Source organism: Aegilops tauschii, chromosome 3 (genome assembly GCF_002575655.3).
Source record: "Aegilops tauschii subsp. strangulata cultivar AL8/78 chromosome 3, Aet v6.0, whole genome shotgun sequence".
NCBI lineage: Eukaryota > Viridiplantae > Streptophyta > Magnoliopsida > Poales > Poaceae > Aegilops > Aegilops tauschii.
The window spans coordinates 13,235,191-13,258,679 of NC_053037.3; the positions used below are offsets into that span (position 1 = coordinate 13,235,191).

Sequence of the window (23,489 nt, forward strand, 5' to 3'; positions counted from 1 at the left end):
GCTGGCAGCAGCGGTCACGTGGAGGACCTTCTGTCACGTGTAAGAACCGGGACTAAAGGGTTAGGGCATTAGTAACGATCCTTTAGTCCCGGTTCGAAAACCGGGACAAAAGACCCTTACCAACCGGGGTAAAAGCCCCTTTTTCTACTAGTGTTCTGTGAATTGTTAAAGGGGGACTAAAAGGCAAGGCTTCCGACTTGAAGATCCAACTATTGTGGCCATTAACAAGAATACATTTTAGAGAAATCCACGAAAGGATTATAAGTTGTTGTTGATCCAAGTGTTGAAGGGATCTACTTTCCTTTGCTTTGACCTATATGCTACTACTATCCTGGAGGAACTTTCTGAAGATTTTATCATTTATTTTCATCCAAACATTCCAGTATCCCATTATGAGAAAATCCAGGGCAATGTCCTTGGGGAGCAGATCATCTGTAAGAAGCATTTCATCAAACAAGGAGATTCCTCTTACTTTGTGAGGAACTAAAGAATGGCAAAATTGGATAGCAATAGTGCAATCCCAGAAGAGATGAAGCAAAGTTTCTTCAACTTGGTCAGAAGTCAGAACACAAGGAACAATCTCAGATGCTATTGTGAAAGTTCTTCCTATGGGGTTAGTTTCTTGTGTTGAGCCTCTCATGCAAGAGGAGCCAAAAGAAAATCTTATGCCTGAGCATAGATGATACTTTGCAGCAGCTTAAAAATGATATGAGCAGAATCAGATCCACTTAATACCCATTTATCTTTTCCATTCGAGGAACTTCGCTGTGAGAAGGACCTATGACAAGTACGTTTTAGAGGTAAAAAAATAATCATTTTATTGTGAAAACATTGCCATCTACAGAGTGACCAGCATACAGGCTAGCTGGAAGTACTGTGGTAGGCAGTAGCGGTAGCAGGAGGCCGGACATCCATTTTGTTGTAAACCACTGCAGGCTGCTGCAGCAGCAAGTAGCTCGAGCTTGCTAGTTAGCCTCCTCCGTGCACTTGGGCCCGGGGTCGCCGGTGTACCAGTCTAGGCAAACGCGGCGGGGCGGGTGCAGATAACTATTGTAGTCCTCGCAGGTTGGAGCACAGTTGTCGACCACGTCCTCGCAGCTGCACGTCGGCGGGATCGACCTGGTGCAGGAGGTCATGTCGCAGCACTTCCACAGCCTGAGCGCCGCCATGGCCACTTGCTCGGCAAGTCCTCAACAAGGCAAGCAGCGATCAGTTTCTTCATAGGATTTTGACAATTCAGAGAACCCAGCCTCTTTACAGGTAGAATCAAGTTAAGCAACTAGCTTATGTGACTAACTACGGCAGCGCCTTAACGGTAACAGCATGAGGAAGCGATCTAGGCCGTCCGAGCAGCGGTGAAGGCGGAGAAGCGAGGACAGCCGTCAGATTCAACACTAGAGGCGTCTTCAGTCTTCAGTTAAAACAGTGCTGGCAGGACCAGCCTCTACGAGCTGTGTGGTTGTGCGTGGCGGAACCAGCGTCGATAAGGTACCACATCATATCACAATATATATTTTTTGGCCGCAATAAAATGTTGTGATCCACATTTTTTGCCCGCAAGGAAGAAAAAACAATCAGCATAGCAAAACGATGTATCATATTCGTTGCCTGTTCCATATTCAGAAAATCTACCGTCAGAAATGGCCGAGCCCCATCGACTATACCTTGCACTCGTGCGCCCCTGCGTCTTCAGCTGAACTTCTCAAGGACTTGCTGAATCTTTGCACAAGAATAATTTAACAAACAGGTATTCTAAAAAAAAGAACGAGTAGGAATGTCTCGTATCCAAATTTATTGGCAAAACAATCATCTAACAAACATTTTATATACACATAAAAAGAAAATACTGTACTGGTCAATATTCATTTGTTCGGGTGCCATCATCAAGCCTTGTTCTTACTGTAACTTGACTACAAGTTCCTCATAGTAGTAGAAACATATAGATATAGCTCATAGCTACTAGCATCGTGGTAGCTCAGAGCCTAGCAGGTCAAGGAGAGAAATCTGCACATCCATACTGCAACAGGAAAACAGCTCACCACAAGCCACTGGTGCAGTAACTCCTTTCATTAGCCAGCAAGAAAATCTCGCATTTTGATGAACTTGTGACTTGGGAGTGCTCCACGGATCAGATTCTTGATGTTTCTCCAAACAGGACTCTTCCAAATTTCAGGCTTCAAAATAGGGAGGGAGAGGCCTGCTTAAATATGCCATCAAGTAAGTTGCGACGCGAATCCATGTTCTAGCACTCACTAACAGTTGCATGAACGTTGCATATAATGCGGCAACTCACTGCTTTCCTTTGCCAGCGTTTCTTTCTTCTGCTTGTGCTTTTGAGCACGGTTCGAAATCCGGACAGACACCGTTGGGGGCTTGGGGCTACAGACTAAAGTATGTCATTTTGTGCTACTTGGGCACTTTTCAATCCGTTCATTCTGCTCTTATATCTTGTTTGTGTTAGAGCAGCCCGTTGGGTGGATTCAGTCTCAACTCTGAAGAACACTGACGAACAGTAAAAACAGAGAGGAGACAGAGTTTTGCGAGCGTAATCTTTGCGTCTTTTCGTTTCTTCCTTTTATTCTGTGTGTAACAAACTCGCAGCATGCAATGCCCACGATCCGATTGACCCACGATCCGATTGACCCGCAATTACAACAAACAAAGGAAACTATGGCTAAGTCTGAAGAAAAAACTAGCCTGACACTAACCTGTCTAAACTGAACCTGAGCGTGTACACAACACGGTTCAGAGTTATTCAGAAAACTAACTGAAAAAATAGAACAGGGGCAACTAGACTAACATAACAATTTCAAGTTAAAAAACTATAGATTTCCAACGAAATTGTAAATAAAAAAGGGTCAGATTTGGAATAGTAACTAGCCCTGCTCCAGCGTGCACGCTTCAGATATAACCGAATTGAGTGATTTTGACAGTATGTACCGTGTGGTTGCAGTCAGGCAACTAGTCGAGTGGCTGGTGACTCCTAACATAGACTAGAAGGGATAGTTGACTGGCCTCATACCCTGAATATGATTCCATCTCTGAGGATTATTGATCTTTCTTGGTGTCAACTTGATAGTGCAAACCAATCACTTCCACACCTTAATCTCACAAAACTTGAGAAGCTTGACCTCTCCTGGAATTACTTTGAGCACTCACTTGGATCTGGCTGGTTTTGGAAAGCGACAAGCCTCAAGTACCTCGATCTTGGGCAGAACTCACTATTCGGCCAGTTCCCTGACACGCTAGGAAACATGACGTATCTTCAAGTCCTTAATGTTCCCCAGAATGGGAACTCAGACATGCTGATGACAGAAAACCTTAAGAATCTTTGCAGTTTGGAAATCATTGACCTCTATGGTAATGAGATAAATGGAGACATAGCATCCGTGTTTGTGGAGAGTTTGTCGCAATGCGTATGGAAAAACTTGCAGAAGCTGGATTTAAGTTACAACAATTTCACTGGAACTCTGCCAAACTTTATCAGTGATTTCAGCAGGTTGAGCATACTAAGCCTCTCCAGAAACAACCTTGTTGGACCTATACCACCACAGCTTGGGAATTTGACATGTTTGACTTCTTTGGACCTCTCCAGCAATCACCTGAATGGAAGTATACCAACTGAACTCGGTGCTCTTACCACTTTAACCTCTTTGAACATAAGCAGTAACGACCTCACCGGGAGTATACCAGCCGAGCTTGGGAATTTGAGGTATTTGACTGAACTTCGCCTCTCCTATAACAACATCACTGCTCCTATACCACCAGAGCTTAGGCATTCAACTAGCCTAACCTATCTAGACCTCTCGAGCAATCATCTCAATGGAAGTGTACCCACTCAAATAGGTTCTCTTATTAATCTGATTTCTTTGTACCTATGGAACAATAGCTTTACTGGTGTGATCACGGAAGAACACTTTGCAAATCTAACAAGTTTAAAGTATGTAGACTTGTCTTTCAACAATTTGAAGATTGTGCTGAATTCAGATTGGCGCACTCCCTTTATGTTGGAGTATGCATCGTTTGCATCTTGCCAGATGGGTCCTCTGTTTCCACCTGGGCTTCAGCAGCTGAAAACCAATGAACTTGACATTTCAAGCAACGCTCTGAAGGGCGAGATCCCTGATTGGTTTTGGTCCGCATTTTCAAATGCCACATATCTGGACATAGCTAACAACCAAATAAGTGGCAGCTTGCCAGCACATATGCATAGCATGGCTTTTGAAGAACTCCATCTCAATTCGAACCAGCTTACTGGACCAATACCTACGTTACCAACAAATATCACCCGGTTAGACATCTCCAACAATACATTTTCAGAAACAATACCATCAAACCTTGGAGCCCCACGACTTAGAGTATTGTACATGCATTCAAATCAAATTGGTGGCTACATTCCAGAATCTATTTGCAAATTGCAACAAGTAGTGTATCTGGATATGTCGAACAATATTTTGGAGGGTGAAGTTCCTAAATGTTTTCACTTCTACAAAATAGAACATCTTATACTCAACAACAACTGTTTATCAGGAAAAATCCCAGCATTTTTGCAGAATAACACAAATCTAAAGTTCTTGGATCTGGCATGGAATAAGTTCTCTGGAAGATTACCTACATGGATAGGAAACCTGGCCTATTTACGTTTTCTCGTACTGAGCCACAATAAATTTTCTGATAATATTCCAGTCGACATAACAAAGCTGGGGCAGCTTCAATACTTGGATCTATCAGGCAACAACTTCTCTGGTGCAATACCTTGGCATCTGTCGAATCTAACATTTATGACAACACTACAAGAGGAATTTAGGTATATGGTTAGTGTTGAATATGAATCCATGGGAGGTACAACCGGAATTGGAGCTGGTCACGTAGGAGAAATATTGCCAGTGATTACCAAAGGGCAGCAACTTATATATGGTAGTACAATTGCATATTTTGTGGGTATTGATTTATCAAGCAACTCCCTGACTGGTGAAATTCCCACAGACATCACTTTCCTTGTTGCACTCATTAATTTGAATTTACTAGCAAGATGCCCGTGCATTGCACGGAACACCAAGATGCATTTATTTTACAAAAAATCTGTTGTGATTGACCCATGCGGGAGTAATCTCATGTGTAAAAACTAACGACATCTGCAGGTTTACATAACTCAGCACGTACACCGCTGATGCTGATCCTCTCCGACACTGACCTCCGCAAGCACGTCGACAGCGCCGTCCATGTCCCAACAGCTCAGACGTGTTAGAGAAACTAGGGTTTGGAACAATGCTCGATACCCTTGGTGGGTACGGCTGTCATATATTTATAAGAGGGAACCGTACAAATACCAGTTATGTTACAACACATATATCTAATATATACTTAGTCTAACACCCTCCCTCAATCTTAACTATGTCCTGAAACACTCAGAAGGTTAAGATTGCGACGACATCCTTCAAAAGAAGGCAAGGGCAAGGGTTTAGTGAAAATATCAGCAAGCTGATCCTTCAAAGAAACAAACTTAATCTGAAGGAGCTTCTGAGCAACACGTTCCCTCACAAAATGATAGTCAACTTCGATGTGCTTCGTTCGGGCATGAAATACTGGATTAGATGAAAGGTATGTTGCACCGATGTTATCACACCAAAGAACAGGCGGCTGAGTTGGGGAGACCTTCAACTCTCGAAGCAATGACTGCACCCACATGATCTCAGCTGTGGCATTAGCAACAGCTTTGTACTCAGCTTCGGTACTACTCCGAGACACCGTAGCTTGCTTGCGAGCTTGCCAGGCGATCAAGTTAGGCCCAAAGAACACAACATGTCCCCCCGTGGATCGCCGATCATCAGGACAACCAGCCTAGTCGGCATCAGAAAATGCTGAGATCAGTCCAGAACGCGCAGGCTGAAGATGGAGACCATATGAACCAGTGTGACGAACATAGCGCAAGATGCGCTTAACAGCTGACCAGTGAGAATCACGTGGTGCATGAAGATACTGGCACACACGGTTAACTGCAAATGATATGTCTGGTCGAGTAATGAGCAAGTACTGCAGTCCACCCACAATGCTGCGGTACTCTGTGGCATCCTCAGGAGCAAGCAAGTCACCAGCAAGAGCTGTCAGTTTGTCTGTAGCAGACATGGGAGTCGTAGCAGACTTGCACTGCAACATACCGGCACGACGCAGGAGATCCTGAGAGTACTTCTTCCGAGTAAGAGTTAAGCACCATCAGAATGAAGAACCTCTAGGCCCAGAAAATAATGCAGTCTCCCAAGATCCTTAACAGCAAACTCAGCACCAAGAGAGGACACAAGCCGATCTGTAGCAGAAGCAGACGAACTGACAAGGATGATGTCATCAACATATACCAGGATGTACATAGTCACCTCAGGTCGCTGTAGAATAAACAGAGACGTGTCTGCTGTAGAAGGAACAAACCCATGCGCACGAAGAGCAGCGCCAAGACGGGCATGCCACGCACGCGGGGCCTGCTTCAAACCGTAGAGAGCTTTGACAAGGCGACATAAATGATGTGGCTGAGCAGGGTCAACAAAACCTGGCGGCTGACGCATATAAACCTCTTCTTCGAGAACTCCATGGAGAAAGGCATTCTGAACATCAAGCTATCGAAGCGACCATCCGCGAGTAACAGCCAAAGAGAGAAGAACACGAATAGTAGTTGGTTTAATAACAGGACTGAATGTGTCTTTATAATCAATGCCATACCGTTGTTTGAACCCCTTGGCAACCAGGCGTGCCTTGTACCTCTCAATGGAGCCATCAACATGTTTCTTCACCTTGAATACCCATTTAGAGTCAATGATATTAACACCAGATGGAGGTGGAACAAGACGCCAAGTGTTGTTTCTTTGAAGGGCATGAATCTCCTGCTCCATCGCAGCACGCCAATGCGGGATGCCAAGCGCCGCTCGAAAATGTCGTGGTTCAGTCGTAGGGTCAGCCTCAGCATGTGCCACACAGGCCGCAAGCCACGCGACAGTGCCGTCAGTGCGCTTCTTCGGTTGGAAGATGCCACTTTTGCTGCGAGTATGGGGACGCAGGACGACAGGCGGAGGTGGCGCTGGAGCTGCCATACCAGAGGAGCCACTATCCATCAGCGGCGAGGAGGACGCACCGGCGGGCGAGTCAACAGGCGCATCCGGTGGCACGGTCAGGGTCGGCGAAGACAGACCGGGCGTGATCGGCGTCGCCGGACCAGGCGACGAAGACTCGGTGACCTGCGAGGCCTCCGGCTCAGGGGAGAGCGCCGCGGGTCCAGCCGGCCCGGCCGACAGCTCCGCAGGTTCGGCCGGCCCAGGCGACAGCGAGGCCGCTGGCCCCGGCGACTTGGTCACCCCGTCGGATCCTCGTGCATGGGGCATGAACGCGTGATCGACGTCGGGGTCAAGCGGGGTAGTGGCGGGGGCAGCCTCGTCGAGCGCCTCATCCGGCGTAGCAGCAACTGGCGCAGTTGTGGCCATATCATCATCCAGAAGCTCAAGTCGAGCGCCTCGTCCAGTCCCTGCACCATGGTTAGGCAACAACAGAGGAGAATATGCAGCATCCACAAATTGATCAGGCAAAACAGGAAAAGAGTGCAACTCAGTGACGGGAGTATCGGTGGGTGATGTGAGCGTGGAAAACGGGAAGACAGTCTCATCGAACACAACATCACGAGAAATGTAAACACGATTTGACAGGATGTGAAGACACTTGTAACCTTTGTGGAGAGGACTGTACCCAAGAAACACACATTGTTTAGATCGATACTCAAGTTTATGCTTATTGTACGGACGAAGATGCGGCCAACACGCACAGCCGAACACTTTGAGGAGGGAGTAATCTGGAGTTTCATTAAGCAACACTTCGAGTGGAGACTTCATGTGAAGGCGTCGTGTGGGAATCCTGTTTATCAAAAAACAGGCAGTAACAAAAGCATCGCTCCAGAACCGAAACGGGACAGAGGCATGTGCAAGAAGTGTCAGGCCAGTTTCAACTATGTGACGGTGTTTGCGCTCAGCTGCACCGTTCTGCTGATGTGTATGAGGACAAGACACATGGTGTGAGATGCCAAGCTTCTGAAAGAAGGTGTTAAGATTACGATACTCAACCCCCCCCCAGTCTGACTGAACATGGATAATTTTGTGCTTAAGCAATCGTTCAACATGTGCTTGAAATTGCATAAAGACATGAAACACATCAGATTTGCGCTTAATAAGATAAATCCAAGTAAAGCGACTGAAAGCATCGATGAAACTGACATAATAGTTGTGACCACTAACAGAAGTTTGGGCATAGCCCCACACGTCTGAAAACACAAGTTCAAGAGGAGCCATGACAACACGACTTGATACAGAAAAAGGCAACTGATGACTCTTGCCTTGTTGACAAGCATCACACACTAGAAACTCCTTATTACTCGACTCAACAGGAAGATGATGGCGATGAAGCACATGGCGCACAATGGGAGTAGCGGGGTGGCCAAGGCGAGAGTGCCACTGCGACGACGACACCCGAACACCACTGAAAACTTGAGAGACTCGTGGCACATCAAGTGCGTATAAGCCGTCGCGAGCTCGACCACTAAGAAGAACGTCCCTCGTGTCCCGGTCCTTAACAAAAAAATGGAAAGGGTGAAACTCAACAAACACATTGTTGTCACGAGTTAATTTAGGAACCGAGAGTAAACTACGTGTGACTGAGGGAACACGAAGGACATCAAGCAGATGCAAGGTTTTAGTGGTACGTGAAAGAAGAGATGCCTGACCAACATGTGAGATGGGCATACCTGATCCATTGGCCGTGCGGACCTGATCGTGACCGGTGTAGGGCTGGCGAGTGGCCAGCTTGTCAAGCTGACTCGTCAAATGGTCCGTAGCGCCCGTATCCATGTACCAGGCAGGATCCACCGAGTATGAAGGAGTGAACCCGGGATCCGGTGTAGCGAGAGCAGCTTGCTTCTCATTGCCCTTCCCATTGTTCCCAATGCCAAGAAAATCTCGTTTAAAGCGACGATGGCAGCGAGACGCCAAGTGCCCCTCGATGCCGCAGAGTTGACACTCAACCCCACCACCACATGCCTCGCAGTGGAGCCGCTTGCGGCCAGCCGTCGGAGGTGGAGCGGGCGGACGGGGCTGGTTGCCTGAGGTCGGCGGCGCCTTCTGCTTGGCACCGCGGGCGCCCCCGCGGAGAGCAGCGTTCGCAGAAGGGCCCTCCGTGTAGACGCCAACGGAGCGGCGAGCAGCGAGCCTCTGTTCGGTGTTGAGAAGGCGTGCATAGAGATCGCGAGGCGGCATCGGTGTGTCACGTCCATTAATGTTTTCAACGAGAGAATCATAGTCCTCATCAAGCCCATTGAGAATGAACGAAGTAAACTCCTCATCACGAAGAGGCTTCCCAATAGACGACAGTGTATTAGCCAAACTTTTGACCTTGTTGAAGAAGGCCGTGACGGAGAGGTCATTTTTCTTGACCTCACCCAGCTGGTTACGAATGGCAGAGGAACCAGCCAGCGACTGCGAGGAAAAGCTGGAGTCGAGCGTGGCCCATGCATCCCTCGACGTCGCGGCAAAGACCACCATGCCGGCCACGGAGGGTGTGAGCGAGGACTGAATGGCACCCAGAATAGCTTGATCCTGAGCGATCCACCGACGATGAGCAGGGTTGGACACCATGACGGAGCCACCAGCGGCCGAGGGCACCGGAACCATGGCCGGGGGACACGGCAGCGTACCATCGACATACCCCTCAAGGTAGTGACTACGCATCAGCGGCAACACCTGAGCGCGCCACAGGAGGTAGTTGTCAGCAGAGAGCTTCACCGTCACCAGGTGAGCGAAGTGGAAAGGTCCTGGTTCAGCCGTCGATGCGGAGAGCTGCGAGTCGTACGTCGGAGGAGCACTGTACGGAATCAGCGCATCGGCCGACGGAGATGGACGGTAGTGTTGGTGATGACCGTAGGGCGCCGTAGGAGGTACGCCGTAGGGCTGCAGGGGCGGCACGACGTACGGCGCAGGAGCGGCGTAGGGCGCGCCATACGACGCCTCGTAGGGCACCGCGGAGGACGGAGCATACTGCGCCGGCGACGGCGCGACGTATGGCGCGGGATACGGCCCCCCGTAGGGCACCTGGACGGGGGCACCATGGGAGCCTGAAGCCGGCGGCATATCACGAGACGGAGTTCCGCCGTAGGGCAGCGACGCAGAGGTGTTGTAGAAGTGCTGCGGCAGAGACACATCACGGGAGATCAATCCATCACGGGGCTGCACACACGAGATCAATCCATCACGGGGCAGCTGTGCAGAGGCGTCGTAGGAGTTCGGCGCCAGAGATGCATCATGGGCGAGCGATGGATGCATCGCGGGCGATCGGGGCGCTGGTGGACGCGAGCCCGATGCAGCCGGACGGGCCCAGGCGAGCGGCGTGGAGGCCATGAAAGGTGATTCCGTCGCCAGGGTTGACGGAGGCGGCACGGCGGCGGCAGAAGAGGCGGAAGCACGGCGCGGATCGAACGCGTCGTCTGATACCATGTTAGAGAAACTAGGGTTTGGAACAATGCTCGATACCCTTGGTGGGTACGGCTGTCATATATTTATAAGAGGGAACCGTACAAATACCAGTTATGTTACAACACGTATATCTAATATATACTTAGTCTAACAAGACGGAGCGGAGTGGGGGAGACGAGAAAGAGGAGAGATAAGGTGAGGAGGAGTGGGGCGTGATGGTGGTAGGTAGTCGAACTGAGCGGAGGCATGGCGATGGACAACACCGGCAGCGGCGACCAGGCCAGATTTTTCCAAAGGCTTGAGAGAGGTGCGGGTATCTTTTTGCAAAATTGTCATAGTTTACTTTCTATCCGTCAGATATAAATCAAACGGTCTATATTGCAGGATGGCAGGCACACCATCATCACCAACTCGGTCTTTTATAAGAGTAGAGATATCATCAAACCAATTGAGTGGACAAATTCCAAACATGATTGGCGCTATGCAGTCACTGGTATCTCTTGATCTCTCTCAGAATAAGCTTTCTGGTGAAATCCCATCGGGCATGTCAAATCTGACATCTCTGAGCTACCTAAACCTGTCCTACAACAGTTTGTCTGGAAGGATACCCTCTGGCCGCCAACTTGACACCCTCAATTCGGAGAACCCTTCACTTATGTACATCGGCAACAGTGGACTTTGTGGGCCTCCTGTCCACAAGAATTGTTCAGGAAATGATCCTTCCATCCATGGGGATCTCGAAAGCAGCAAGCAAGAATTTGAGCCACTGACCTTTTATTTTGGGCTTGTGCTGGGATTTGTGGTGGGGCTATGGATGGTGTTTTGTGCACTGCTGTTCAAGAAGACATGGAGAATTGCTTATTTCTGGCTTTTCGACGAGGTGTATAATCGGGTCTATGTATTTGAAGTTGTGAAGTGGGCAAGCTTCACAAAGAACACAGATATAGAATAAGCAATTATTCTGAAGGAGGCAGTGTCTGTGCTGCAACCCACTGAATGAGAGCTCTGGAATATTAACCAGGGTGTGAGGTGTAGAAGATCTTCAGCAGCATATGTTATATTGGGCTCCTTGTTTGTACATTTATGTGTAGCTCTTCTGATACATTTATGACTTCACTATTGTCGAACTATTGTGGCAAATGTAAGACTTCAGTATTGTTTAGTTATTCCGGTACATGCAAGACTTTACTATTCTTCTGGACTGTAATCATGAGGGTCTTTCCCTGAATAATTTGAACATTTCTGCCTGGACAGGTTGTAGACATGCCTGCGAAACTTCAGTTTATAAACTTGTAGCTATGCTCTGTGATGGTTTGTATAACCGAGTTTGGTCTTTAATCTGGGTTGGACAGTGGTTGTACAATCCTCAAGTCTTAATATCGATTCGGAGCAAGCGTATTTGGTCACTCTGAAATCTGAATGACGGGGAAACAGAGAAATACTGTAAGTAAGAGAGTTGATGGAAGAGGAATTAACTAACCAGCTACGGCCACCGTTCTGCAGCACTCGCCGGCCATGGTTGGGTTGGCCCCGCGAGGAGCTCCGGGAAGCTGACAGGGTCTGCCCTCGGCCAACGCCACGCCGGCTGGCTCCTTGGGGGCCTTGACGGCACCTGAGGCGTCGGCTACGCGGCCGCCATCGCCTTTGTCGCCTTCGCCGCCGTCCTCGCGGCCATCGCCGATCCAGTTACCCGCCGGGACTCCATCATAATCGCAGCCGTGAGGGCCGGCCCAGTTTGGCGTCTGCGTGGCCGCATTCACCCGGTTTGCTTTAGTTTTCCTGTTTGCTTTAGTTTTTCATCAAGCGGTTTTCTGATTTTTAAAACTCTTTCACAAAACAATCTCGAATTTCTAGAAATATTCATAGCTTAAAGAAAATATTCTTAAATTTTAATAAAATCTTCAAAAACTTTTTGAAAATACAAGAATTTTAAAAGCGCCCCTGGATTTCTGAAAATATTCACAAATCTACAAAAGTATCATTAAATTTTTTAAATGTTCATAATTTTTAGAAACGTGATTTTTAAAAATGGTAATGTGTTTACAAAAAATTTCATGCCATGTTTAGAAAATAGTCATGAACTTCAGAGAAATGTTTATGAACGTGAAAAAATGTCCGTGGATTTAGGAAAACGTTCGTGCACTTTCATGCATCATAAGGGATGGTTTTTAGGAGGCTACACACTCCATCGATAGGTGGTAAAATAAGATTAGACATCTTAGATAGTTCATGTATGGCGGGCCACAATTTTGATTACAGTTTGCAAGAAGGAGAATTAGAGATTGTGCTCGGTCATAAATTTTGAGTGAATAGGGATTGCAAAACGTAAAGAGGAATGCTAACGAGGTTCACTGTGATATATTTGGATTATATGAATATTTTCGGAACAATTTGACATATAATAGGTGTTTTACGTTTTTCGTGCCACAACGGCAGTATTTGGTAGCCATGGCGATGGTTTGTTTATCCGGTTTCTCGTTAGAGAATCCAGCAAAAGATGTCTCGGTGTGTGTCTCATGCTTAGTGACGGTGAGTGATCCCAGCCATTAGGGCCCCACGGGTCAGCGCCACTGACTACTGCGGTAGAGGTAACCACTGGTGTATATATGATACTCCCTCCGTGCCATAATATAAGAACGATTTTCAAACTAACAAAGCTTAAAAAACGTTCTTATATTATGGGACAGAGGGTGTACATCATACATACATTAGATCCTTTGCATACATGAACATGCATAAGTCAAATCGCGGCTACGGACATCTACGAAGATATACCTGCATCGTGCATGGAACTAATTCGGCAGTGGTCACCTTTGTCACATGAGTGGTGCGGTGTGGTGCCCGTGGTTGATGAAATTGATGGTGACGATGTCTGACGGAGGGAGTAGTAGTCCATGCGGTAAAAGTGCTGCTTTCGGGGAGATAGCTCGATTGCTAGACTTCATGGTGGTGGGTTCCTCGCATACAGTGGGCTGATGGAGGGGTGATGGTCGATGGCGTATAGGTGTCTGTTGGCCGACGGAGGTGGTGGCGTCAGGAGATGCCGCAAGGCTCCCACCAGTGATGAGGAGCGGCAGTGATGGACGGTGTGGTGGGCGGGCGCATGACGGTGAGCTTGGGTGCCCATGGTTGCTGCTAGCCGGTGGAGGAGGTGATGTGGAGAAGCGCGAAGGTGCAGAGTTGACGGCAGCTTCTGATCTTTTCTGTGGTGCCATAGCCTTGGGCATATAAGCATCTTTTTGGATATGAGATTCATTCACCTCCATTTTGGTATCTTAAGTCAATCTCAATAGGACTTAATCATGATTATGTCTAAATTTTTGAATGATGCTGATAAGGGATGGGCTCAACCTTGTTGAAGAAGATAGTTATTTTAATTGCATAGAATATTTGGAAACAGAGAAATATATGTTATTTTGATGGGGTGCCACCTACCCATGATTGGTTGAGGCCCCTAAAATCTAATCTATCCATTAAGAATTGGGGTATCCCCGACCTTTCAGAGTTCTTCGATATTTTCCCCAATAGTCTCATTGTGCAATTTCTAATTTCTTCCCTTGACTTTGGGTCAAAATGGCCCGGTAAATATTTGAACTAAACAATATACTTATTGTAGGAGTTTCTCGTGTTGTTTTTCTGCTAAAGAAAGAAAATCTAGCAAATTGTTGCATTCCTTTAATACTGACCCAGAACCAACCATATATGTATGACCCCCCCCCCCCCCAACCTACCATAGACGTCACACTATACATAAAACCCGACGATGACACATATTCGGCTCCTCCCACCATAACCCTAGAGCAAACCACTCAAAATCCTAGCGCCGCCGCACTACATCCTCACAATCCCCACAAAGTTTGACCTCTCGTCACGCAAATCTGCAGATCTACACATCGCCCCATGAGAGGGGGGAGGATTCCTCTGGTATGATTTCCAAATCTTAAACTTAGCAAATTATATGTTGTAAATAGAAACCACATCAAAGTTTGGGTGAATAAATCTGTTGCTTCGGAGGAGCGGGGCTCCTCCTATCATAACCCTAGATATTGGTGATCGATTTCGTCGTCATCGAGGTTTCCTAGGGCAAGAGGGTAAGGGATATATGAGAAAACGGGGATTGGGGTGCGAGTAGGGTCAATTCTTTTGTGGGACAGAGGTGGTGCCACCAAGGAAAGAGTGGGCAGAGAGGAATTGGATCTAGGAGCACTTCGCTGCTTCAGTGAACCGCTTGTTCGTCTTCCTCCCCACTTGACCAACACTAGCCACAATCGTGGGTTGCAACGATAGTGCAGATGCGTCTCCTCATCTAGCATAGGGGTGGGGGAAAATGAGGGAGATGCGCGTGAGAGGAGGGGGGGGGCATGGGCGGACGGGTAGCAGAGTTGCATAGTGGCCGACTAGTCGGTGCGTCGTCGCCACCTAAGGGGAAAGAGTTGGGGTGGGTCAAGGATAAATGGTTAGGGTCTATTGTCGAGGTACGGTTTATATATCTCATGGGTTTTTGGGCCTTTGAGACTGCCCTGTTCTACAGGGTTGGAGGCCGAGACACCATCTGGGATTTCCCACATATATGTCGCACACCATTTTGTAGCAATTAACAATAATGGATGATGCACATAGTGATGATTTTTTTTAATTTGGAGAGGCCAAGACACCGATGTGAATTTTGAACAAAACTCATCACATTACCTTGAACGTTTTCGGTTTTCCCGAACTGTCATGGATTGGTTGTCTTCTTTACCAGTTTTTGTCTTCGTTTCATAGAATCAATTCTCCGAATTCTTGAGAAGTTCATTACATATGTGTATCCGATTAATTCATTTATTCATGCACACGTCCTGTTCAGCATGGAAAAAAATATAATACAATTCATGACAATTTCATTTCTGTGAATGTGCAGGAAGTGTAGATCCATCCAGAATGGCCATGGTTGCACCTGAGATATGTTACATTGACCTCCTTGATGAAGACATCCTTGCTAAAATCTTTGCCTGCCTGCCGGAGCCGACGAGCATCGCCCACTCTACCCTCGCCTGCAAACCGTGGTGTCATGTCATCACTGATCACGGCATCCTTCGCCAACACCGTCCGCCGGCCCTTTGTGGCATTTTCCAAGAGGTCTACTCACCAGAATTAGGCAAGCATCGCATGATTTTTAGTCCCACCAACCAGGTGGAATCACCGGATCTTGTTGAGAAGATCAATAACGTCCAAACCAATATTGCCAAGTCCTTGCCCGGTGGCCCTTGGTCCATCGTAGATTCCTTGGAGAACCTTCTCCTCCTTTGGCATGTACGCCCCATCAACGACTCAGGGGCCATGGAGATATGCGCGATATACAACCCTATCAACCATGACTTTCAGGAACTCCCTCCGGTGGTCAACTCCCGGTACATCAAGTTCTTTGGTGCTTCCATGTTGCGTGATGACTCAGCAACTTCCTCAGATCTGTCTTTCAAAGTGGTGTGCGTGGTGGCAGTGCTTAGTGACCATGCTGATGAGTGGATCTACCAGACGTGTGTACATTCGGGTGGCTCTGACAATGGTGGCAGCTGGAGCGTCCTTCCATATCGGGCCAGCAGCAGGATGACCCACATCTGGTCCATTAGTGGTATTTGTGTTAGACAGGCAACTTGTGTTGGTGCCGCGCTATTCCGTAACATTCGATACCTGCGCAGTACGGCGGCCTCTTACACTGATTCCATGTGGGTGTTGATGTTGGACAAGCGCACTGGCGGGACTTCCCTGATGGTCACGCCGCCCAATAGCTGGATGCTGCCGGATGGCGGCGCGTTTGTGGATTATGGCAGGGGAAACGACGAAAAGTTGTGGTTCGTGTGCATCGATAGGCTCCTCGTGCTTCGGCTCTACAGCCACCCGAAGCCCCAAGAAAGCAATGCTACTCAACTCAGCGAGCAGTGCTGTCTGGAGGGAAAGGTGGAGCCACATCCGCTCATCATGGAGCTTGTCGTTGATGCAACTGGCGCCGACAAGCAGTGTGCTCACAATGTGTGTTCATGCCATGGGTACGTCTTCTTCAGCATAGAAAAGTACGGGTATTTCGCGGTGCATCTGAGGAGTATGCGTGTGCAGCGGCTGAGCGGCGTCCCTGGGAACTACAGGGGCCGTCTTTATCCCTTCATGTGTTGTAATCTGAATGAATTATTCTGATGTTCGATGGATTTATCTGCATCCGAGTTTACATGTTTGCGAAACTTATGTATCCGAATTGTTCATTTTTATTGCTATTTTAGACCATCGAATTTGTCGTTTGTTTCATGTCATGAATGAAATGGGATTTACACATATCTGCAGCTTGATAACTTTATATTGTTTGTGTAATTTTGATTTATCATGAAATTTGGCAGTAATCGCTTTTCACATTTGTTATGTCTCAGCCATCTTGAGAATGTTATTTCTTAAGTCGACCAGGTTGCATTAGGATATACTTACAGCTGCACAAAACATTATGTTCAATTTAAAAGTTCTCTCTGCTTTAGTTTCTAGTTAGGTACAAGCAGAGTGTATTGATATTTCAAGACTAATAAAAGTTAGGCGCAAGCTTTTACGGTGTATTTTATAGATCATTTCAAAACTATAAACTATAGGAAAGCATATAACATATGAGTGTCATATTTCAAGATTGGTGCAAGAGAGAGCCACGAAATTAATTGTTCCGTGTTGCGGAGAGAGGCATATGGCCTGAACTGGCACTATATGCCAATTCTGTTGGCACGGAAGATTTTAACTAGAGCAGGAATCTTAAGGACATGGCTATTTAGACAGACCACCGCAAATACCAGCAATTGCTCCCGAAGGTTTTCCATCATGTTAAGCAGCAATCTTCCGGAATTGGGTTTTCCATCATCCTGTGTACCAACTTCCAAACCAAAATTGGCACAACAATCATCTAACAAACAATGTTCTGGTGTAGTCACTCACTCATTCCCCTTCAGCAAGGTCAGTTATTAATTGATCGTAACTCCAAACAGGACACTTCTAATAATCAGGCTTCATAGTGAGGCAGAGACTTGCTTAAACTTATCAATGTCTTTGCAATTAAGTAAATAGCATAATTGTTTCATACAGTGCAGCCACCCACAGCTTTCTTCTACCAGCGCTTCTTTCTTCTGTTTGAGATCAATAGCAGGGATCAAAATTTCGCCACATAGCGTTCGAGCTAGTTTTACCGGCTAAGGTATGTTATTATTGTCATGTAAGAATGTGCATTGACTTGACTGTAGGTCACACACTGAAACGAAGATTAAGGCATTCAACAGCTTTGCATTTATATTATGTACTAGCTTATTTCGTACACATATATGAAGCCTTGCAGTTAGTGGAATACAGATGACTGTACATAAAACTTCTACTACCACACTACACCTCAAACAGGGGAAATAGGTATAATATGTGTGCGCATACATATTCTGTACTAAAACAGAAAAATGGATGCAGTAGGTCAACATGAAATATTCTACATTGTTTCCATGATCGGACTACAAAACACTTGGCAAGAAATATAGCAGTGTAATGCTTGAACTCTGATGAAATTGTTAATTTAAGCCTTAAACACCATTGTGAAGAAGCTTTATCTAGGTCGCAGTGCCCGAGTACATGAATCCGGAAAAACCAAACCAGTATATAGAAGTGCCCAAAGCCTAGTGTTTAGAAAACTACAAGTCCCGCTAGGATAAGCTCAGTATAAATCAATCTACTAACACAAATTAATTAGCGGCAAGTAAGAGGGAGCATGTTAAAATTACTCTTAGCTACCAGCACATAACCAAAACTGAGCAGCATGTTCTCATGAAGCCAATCCGCAGAGCCCCAATCAAGTCATCGAGTAATGGCTCGCCAACAAACAAATGATAACGGGCACAGCAAGACCATATATTTGCTGCACCAAGATGATGACAGCGAGACGACTAGAATCAAAACAAATAAAAACCTTTTAACATGTAATCAAACCAGGGAGAAAGGATCTATAAAATAAGCAATGATCATAGCGTGTAATCTAATACAGTGGACTTTTGATAAGAAAATAATTAGTAAAGCAAAGAAATCTCTGAAGCAGAGTAGCTGTGTGAGTGGAAACCTATGGCGATTAGTTTGAAAGCTCACGTAAGCATATCTTCAGAATCAGCAATCGGCAGATTCACTTGTTGAGGCTTAGGACTACGGATTAAAAAAAAAGGGACTACGGATTAAAAGGTCTTTGCTTGAAACCAAACCTTATCGTGGTTGTGTAACTTCTGCACCGTGGCATGAATCCAGTCCTCGAGTTCCATGTCATGCATGACCGAGCCGCCGCCGCCGGAGCCACCGCCCGCGCTGCCGATCGTGTTGAGCGAGGAGTCTGCCAAGGAGCGGCGGGACCGGACGCCGCCGCCGGATTCATTTCCGCTAATCGCGCAGGCACGTGAGGAGGATGGAGAGGGGGTGGTGGTCGGGCCGCCGCCGCCGGCATCACCTGCATGCGCGGAAATGACGCCGGAAATGCAGCGGCTTCCAGATCCACCGTCGCCGGCACTGGTGACCGCGGCTCTGCCGCCGGCGGCGCTGGCAACTCAGGGGGGGCCGGTTCCTTCGTCGCCGGTCCTGGAGAACGTGGTTCCGCCGCCGCCGGCGCGGACAGTTCGGAGGGGGCCGGCCGGATCGGAGGATTATGTGGTGATTCAGGCTGATTCTATCAGATGGAGGATACAATTCAGCGACAGTCACAAGAATGGATCGGGTAGAGATGGGTTCCTCTACTACCATGCGGCATCTAGATGGACGACAATTCGAGATCGAGATCATGACATTCTCGCGGGACGTTATCTGGATGTGGATGAACAGATCCAAGCAGGTGCGTGTTTTGCTATTGATGATTTTCAAATTGTCGTTCGCGAGTGTGTACAGGTGAGTTCGCTTGTGGAGGAGTCGATTGAATTAGTCGATCTCGCGTCGGAATCCGAGAATGCAGCACCTAAGCCAAACATCGGAGGACGATTTTGGGTGCTTGCGGATGATACTGATGCGGACGAAGAAGGTGAGGGCGGATGCATTTTGTCCGATGAGACCAAGCCCAACGCAATCTTTTCGGGCATGGTACGGGATCCGTCTAAGGATCTACAGGTCAAGAAGGCTCTCGTTCAGAAACCGGAGGGACACGGTAAATTCCCGTCGACGAAGATCAAGCCGTGGAAAGGACCTATTCCCAAGGTATGTTTGCCGCCTCATACTTTGTCGGATTATTTTTCTTCGGATGGTTGGACGAGAGTTTCGCGAAAGAAAAAGAAGCATGGTGTGGTGGCTTCTAAGCAGCAGCTGGGTCGGAAGGCTGCTCACTGGACGAGCGCTCGATCGGCGCCGGAGGTGACCGCGGCTGCGTCGCAGCCGGTCACGGCGATCCAGATCAGAGACGCTTGAAAGGTGCGTTTGAAATTTTTGCTGGGCCAAGTCGAGCCGCAAGTTGCTGGGCCGTGTGCTATGAGTGGGCCGAGCTCCGGTGGGTATGAGGCCCAGCCAGAGCCGAGTCCAAGTCGTATGAACGAGGGGGGCGCATGCACGCTACGTCCGTCATCTCCCACCCTGTCGTTGCGCAGTCCTAGGGTTTTGTTGCGAAGGGCGCCGCATCGCCGTTTGGTGGGGCCGGGCCGAGCTCGCCGCATCCTTCCTCTCTGCGCGATGGCCGCTCCGGGCGGGGCGCCGCCTCCGGGCAAATGGCCGCCTGCTCCTGGCGGTGCGCCTCCTCCGGGCAAGAGGCCGCCCGCACCGAGCGGGTCAGCACGGGCTGTTGTGCCGCCGCCGCCGAGCCAAGGAGGTGGCCGGGGTGTGCCGCCGGCGCCGGCGCCTGGGGCTGGACGGGGCGGAGCGGTGCCCCCCAAGGCTGTGGCGGGTCGCGGGGCAGGGGGCGTTGGTGTGGCGCCCGCCAGGAAGTCGCCGGCTCCCATCTTGTCGGCGGGCGGGCGAGGCGGGCTGGCGTCCGGTCCCCGCCCCATGGCCGCCAACGGGGCTATGATGCCCGCTGCGGGCCGGGGGGCTCCTCTCCCGAAGGCGCCGGTGTCGTCGGTTCCGCTGCCCAGGCCGGCCCCTCCTCCCCACGTCGTTGCTCGCCCATCTCCGTTGTTGCAGAACGGGGGTGGCTCTGTGGCTGTGCCCCGGGGTCAATGGGGGGATGACGGCTACGATGTCTACGGGACTGGACAACACCGCGGTTCTTCCTCAACGGGTGGAGGTCGAGGATACGCTTGGCAAAGCGATGGTACAGCTGAGAGGCCGTTCTTGGGTCCGTCCGGTGGCTTTGTTGAGGGGCAGTCTGGTCCGGATAATCGGCAGCGTGGTGGTTACCGTGGTCATCGGGGAGGTCGGGGAGGCCGAGGGGGGCGGTACCGTCCTCGTCAACCACCCCCTCCTGTTGTTGTCGAGCAGGAAACTGTTAGCGGGGCTGCCAAGGAACCAGTTCTGACCGGGCACGCTATGGACGTGGTAACGGCTCTTGCTACTGTCCAGGTCCCTGAGAATGAGGTTATGACTGATGTGTCTGCGGAAACGACGGAAAGGGCTGAGTCAGATAGGGCGTCCAAATGGGCGCGTAAGAAGGAAAAGATGTTGTGCTATCGTTGTGGCGACAAGGGCCACTTCATTGCGGAGTGTGTGGCTCGGCTATGCGACACCTGCGGCAAACCGGCACATGATTCCGGGGATTGCCCGATTCTGCGAGAGCAGGCACCGTCACTTATGATGTATGGTGTTTACTGTGCTGAGCTCACATTTTTTCAGTCTCCGTATGAGCGAGAGGTTACTGATGAGACCCCGAACAGGACTACGGGGATTGTTAAGGTCGCCAGAGGGGAAGTCTCTGAGACGCAGATCGTGCAGAGGCTTCGGGAGCTTGTCCCTGGGGACTTCTAGTGGGACCTCGTCAGTCTCGATGATAAGATGTTCAGAGTTGAGTTTCCTTCAGTTGAGGACCTGCAGAGGTTGCTGAGTTTTGGGATGTGTAATGTACCGGGAACTGATGGCATCCTTGAGTTTCACGAATGGAAGCTGGTGGAGCCTCAGGGTGCGCCTCTTACTCAGGCGTGGTTGCGTTTTTCCGGGGCCCCATCCAAGCCTTTGCAGGATGCTCGCGTTGTGGCCAGCTTGGGTATTTTGATTGGGAAGCCTGAGCGAGTGGATATGGCGTTCACCAGAGCTCATGGGATTGCTCGGGTTTTGGTTAGTATTCTGAACGTGGAGTATGTGCCGGAAGTGGTTAATTGGGCTTACCAAGGCAGGGTCTATGATTTGGTTATTGAGTTTGAGGATGAGAGCCTTTTGGTTGCGGCGACTCACGGGTCCGATGTGGATATGCACGAGGGTGACGACAGCGCAGGAGCGAGGGAGCCGCCGGTCGAGGACTCTGGACGATAGATGTCCAAGGGACCGGGGCCCGACACTGCGATGACCGAGAAGGGAGCGGAGCCACCCTCCCCGCTGCCTGTGACATCTCTGAGATTTGGGTCTTTTGAGCCCGCTTCTGCACCCCCGAGGCTCTGGAGTGATCGGGTCGAGTCCGACGAGGCTTTTGAGCTTGCGTTGCCTGCTTTGGGGTTTGAGGATACTGTCTGTTCTATGCCTGTGGTTACTGAGGTGTCGTCGATCTCGGGCAGCGTAGGGGTAGAGGTGAGTCGGCAGGTGGCCACTCTCTCTCCTGCTCAGCACGGTGTCCCTTCTCAGGGCGTGACGCCAGTGGTCGTGGATGGGTTGTCGGGAGGGACCCCGGGGCAGGCGGCCTCCGGTCGCCCTTCTCCGGCTGAGGTAGGGGACTCGGGGCAGGTGGCTCCCGTGTCCCTCTCTGCGTTGGGAGGGGATCTGAGGCAGGTGGCCACGGATACCTCCTCTCCCGCCGCCTGCTCATCTATGCTGGTGGCGTCGGTGCCTTTGGGGGGGGGGGGCTCGGGGCTGGTGGCCTCGGGGCCTCCTTCTCCTAAGGCGCCCATGCTGGTGGCTTCTGCGGTCCTGGGGGGGGGGGGGGTTAGGGCAGGCGGCCCTGGCACTCCCGTCCCCCTGTTCGCCACCGGTGCAGTCCCGTGGGGAGAGCCAGTCCGTCCAGACGGACCGGTCTGGCGGTTGGGGTGGGGCAGGAGGCCTTACTCCGACCATGATTTCCCGGGAGGAGGTGATTGCGTTCGGTGGGATACCGGATCCGATGTTTGAGGGACGACGGGTGAGTGCCCGTCTCCAGACACAGCCGGAAGTGGACGACATTCAGCAGCGATGTGCCATGAGGGTGGCTAAGCTTCAGAATGCTGCAATATCTACTGGTATGTCCGTCAACATATCTAACTCTTTATTGCATTTTTCTAATGAGGAGATTATAAATAATACAAACCAATTGGGAGTTTCTCTCGGGGCTACAGATAGTGAGATTTCCAGTTCGGTGAATGATTTGTTAGATTTGGAGGCGGAGCGTGCCCTAGAAACTATTCGTAATCTTGCAGCGGTTAAACCCATGAATGACAATGAAATTGATGCATTAGGGGTTAGCGTGCTCAACAATATGTGTGTGGATTTAGCACCATCCAATCATGAGACAGAGGACGATGATATGCCCATAGAGAATGCAGTTGTTTGTTACGCTGAGCCCGGTTATGAGGATCGGGAGTCAGGACCTAGCAAACCCAAGCGTAAGTGGAAACGGAAAATTTACCCCGATTCTGCAGTTCGTAGGAGTGCTAGGATTCGGACTACTAAAAAATTTCATGATGAGTGATGAAAGGAATCTTTTGGAATAGCAGAGGTCTGAAAGACTTGGCTAAAAGAAGGTTTCTTGCTGAGGCATCTCTGGAGCATCGTTTAGATTTTATTGCTCTATCGGAAACTGGTAGAGATAACTTTGCGCCCCAGTTCCTTTCCTCTCTTGCGGGTGGTGTTGATTTTGATTGGCATTGCCTCCCTCCGCGAGGAAGATCGGGTGGTATCTTGCTGGGTGTGAGATGCGATTCGCTTGAAGTCCGGAGTGTAGTC

The 23,489-nt window shown here is 49.2% G+C and overlaps 2 protein-coding genes across 2 annotated transcripts; both read left to right on the plus strand.

Annotated features, from left to right (window-relative positions):
* The first annotated feature begins 1,323 nt into the window (after positions 1-1,323).
* LOC109749159 (receptor-like protein EIX2) lies at positions 1,324-11,445 on the plus strand. Its single transcript, XM_073511451.1, has 5 exons — positions 1,324-1,355; positions 2,993-4,281; positions 4,402-4,560; positions 4,684-5,027; positions 10,927-11,445. Exons 1-5 carry the CDS (start codon positions 1,324-1,326, stop codon positions 11,443-11,445), a joined length of 2,343 nt encoding a protein of 780 aa, XP_073367552.1.
* A 2,809-nt stretch (positions 11,446-14,254) lies between these two features.
* Positions 14,255-16,799, plus strand: LOC120975266 (uncharacterized). The gene is made up of 2 exons (XM_040401903.3): positions 14,255-14,417; positions 15,394-16,799. The coding sequence occupies exon 2, from the start codon at positions 15,414-15,416 to the stop codon at positions 16,662-16,664; it is 1,251 nt and encodes a 416-aa protein (XP_040257837.1). The 5' UTR covers positions 14,255-14,417; positions 15,394-15,413; the 3' UTR covers positions 16,665-16,799.
* Positions 16,800-23,489: the final 6,690 nt, after the last annotated feature.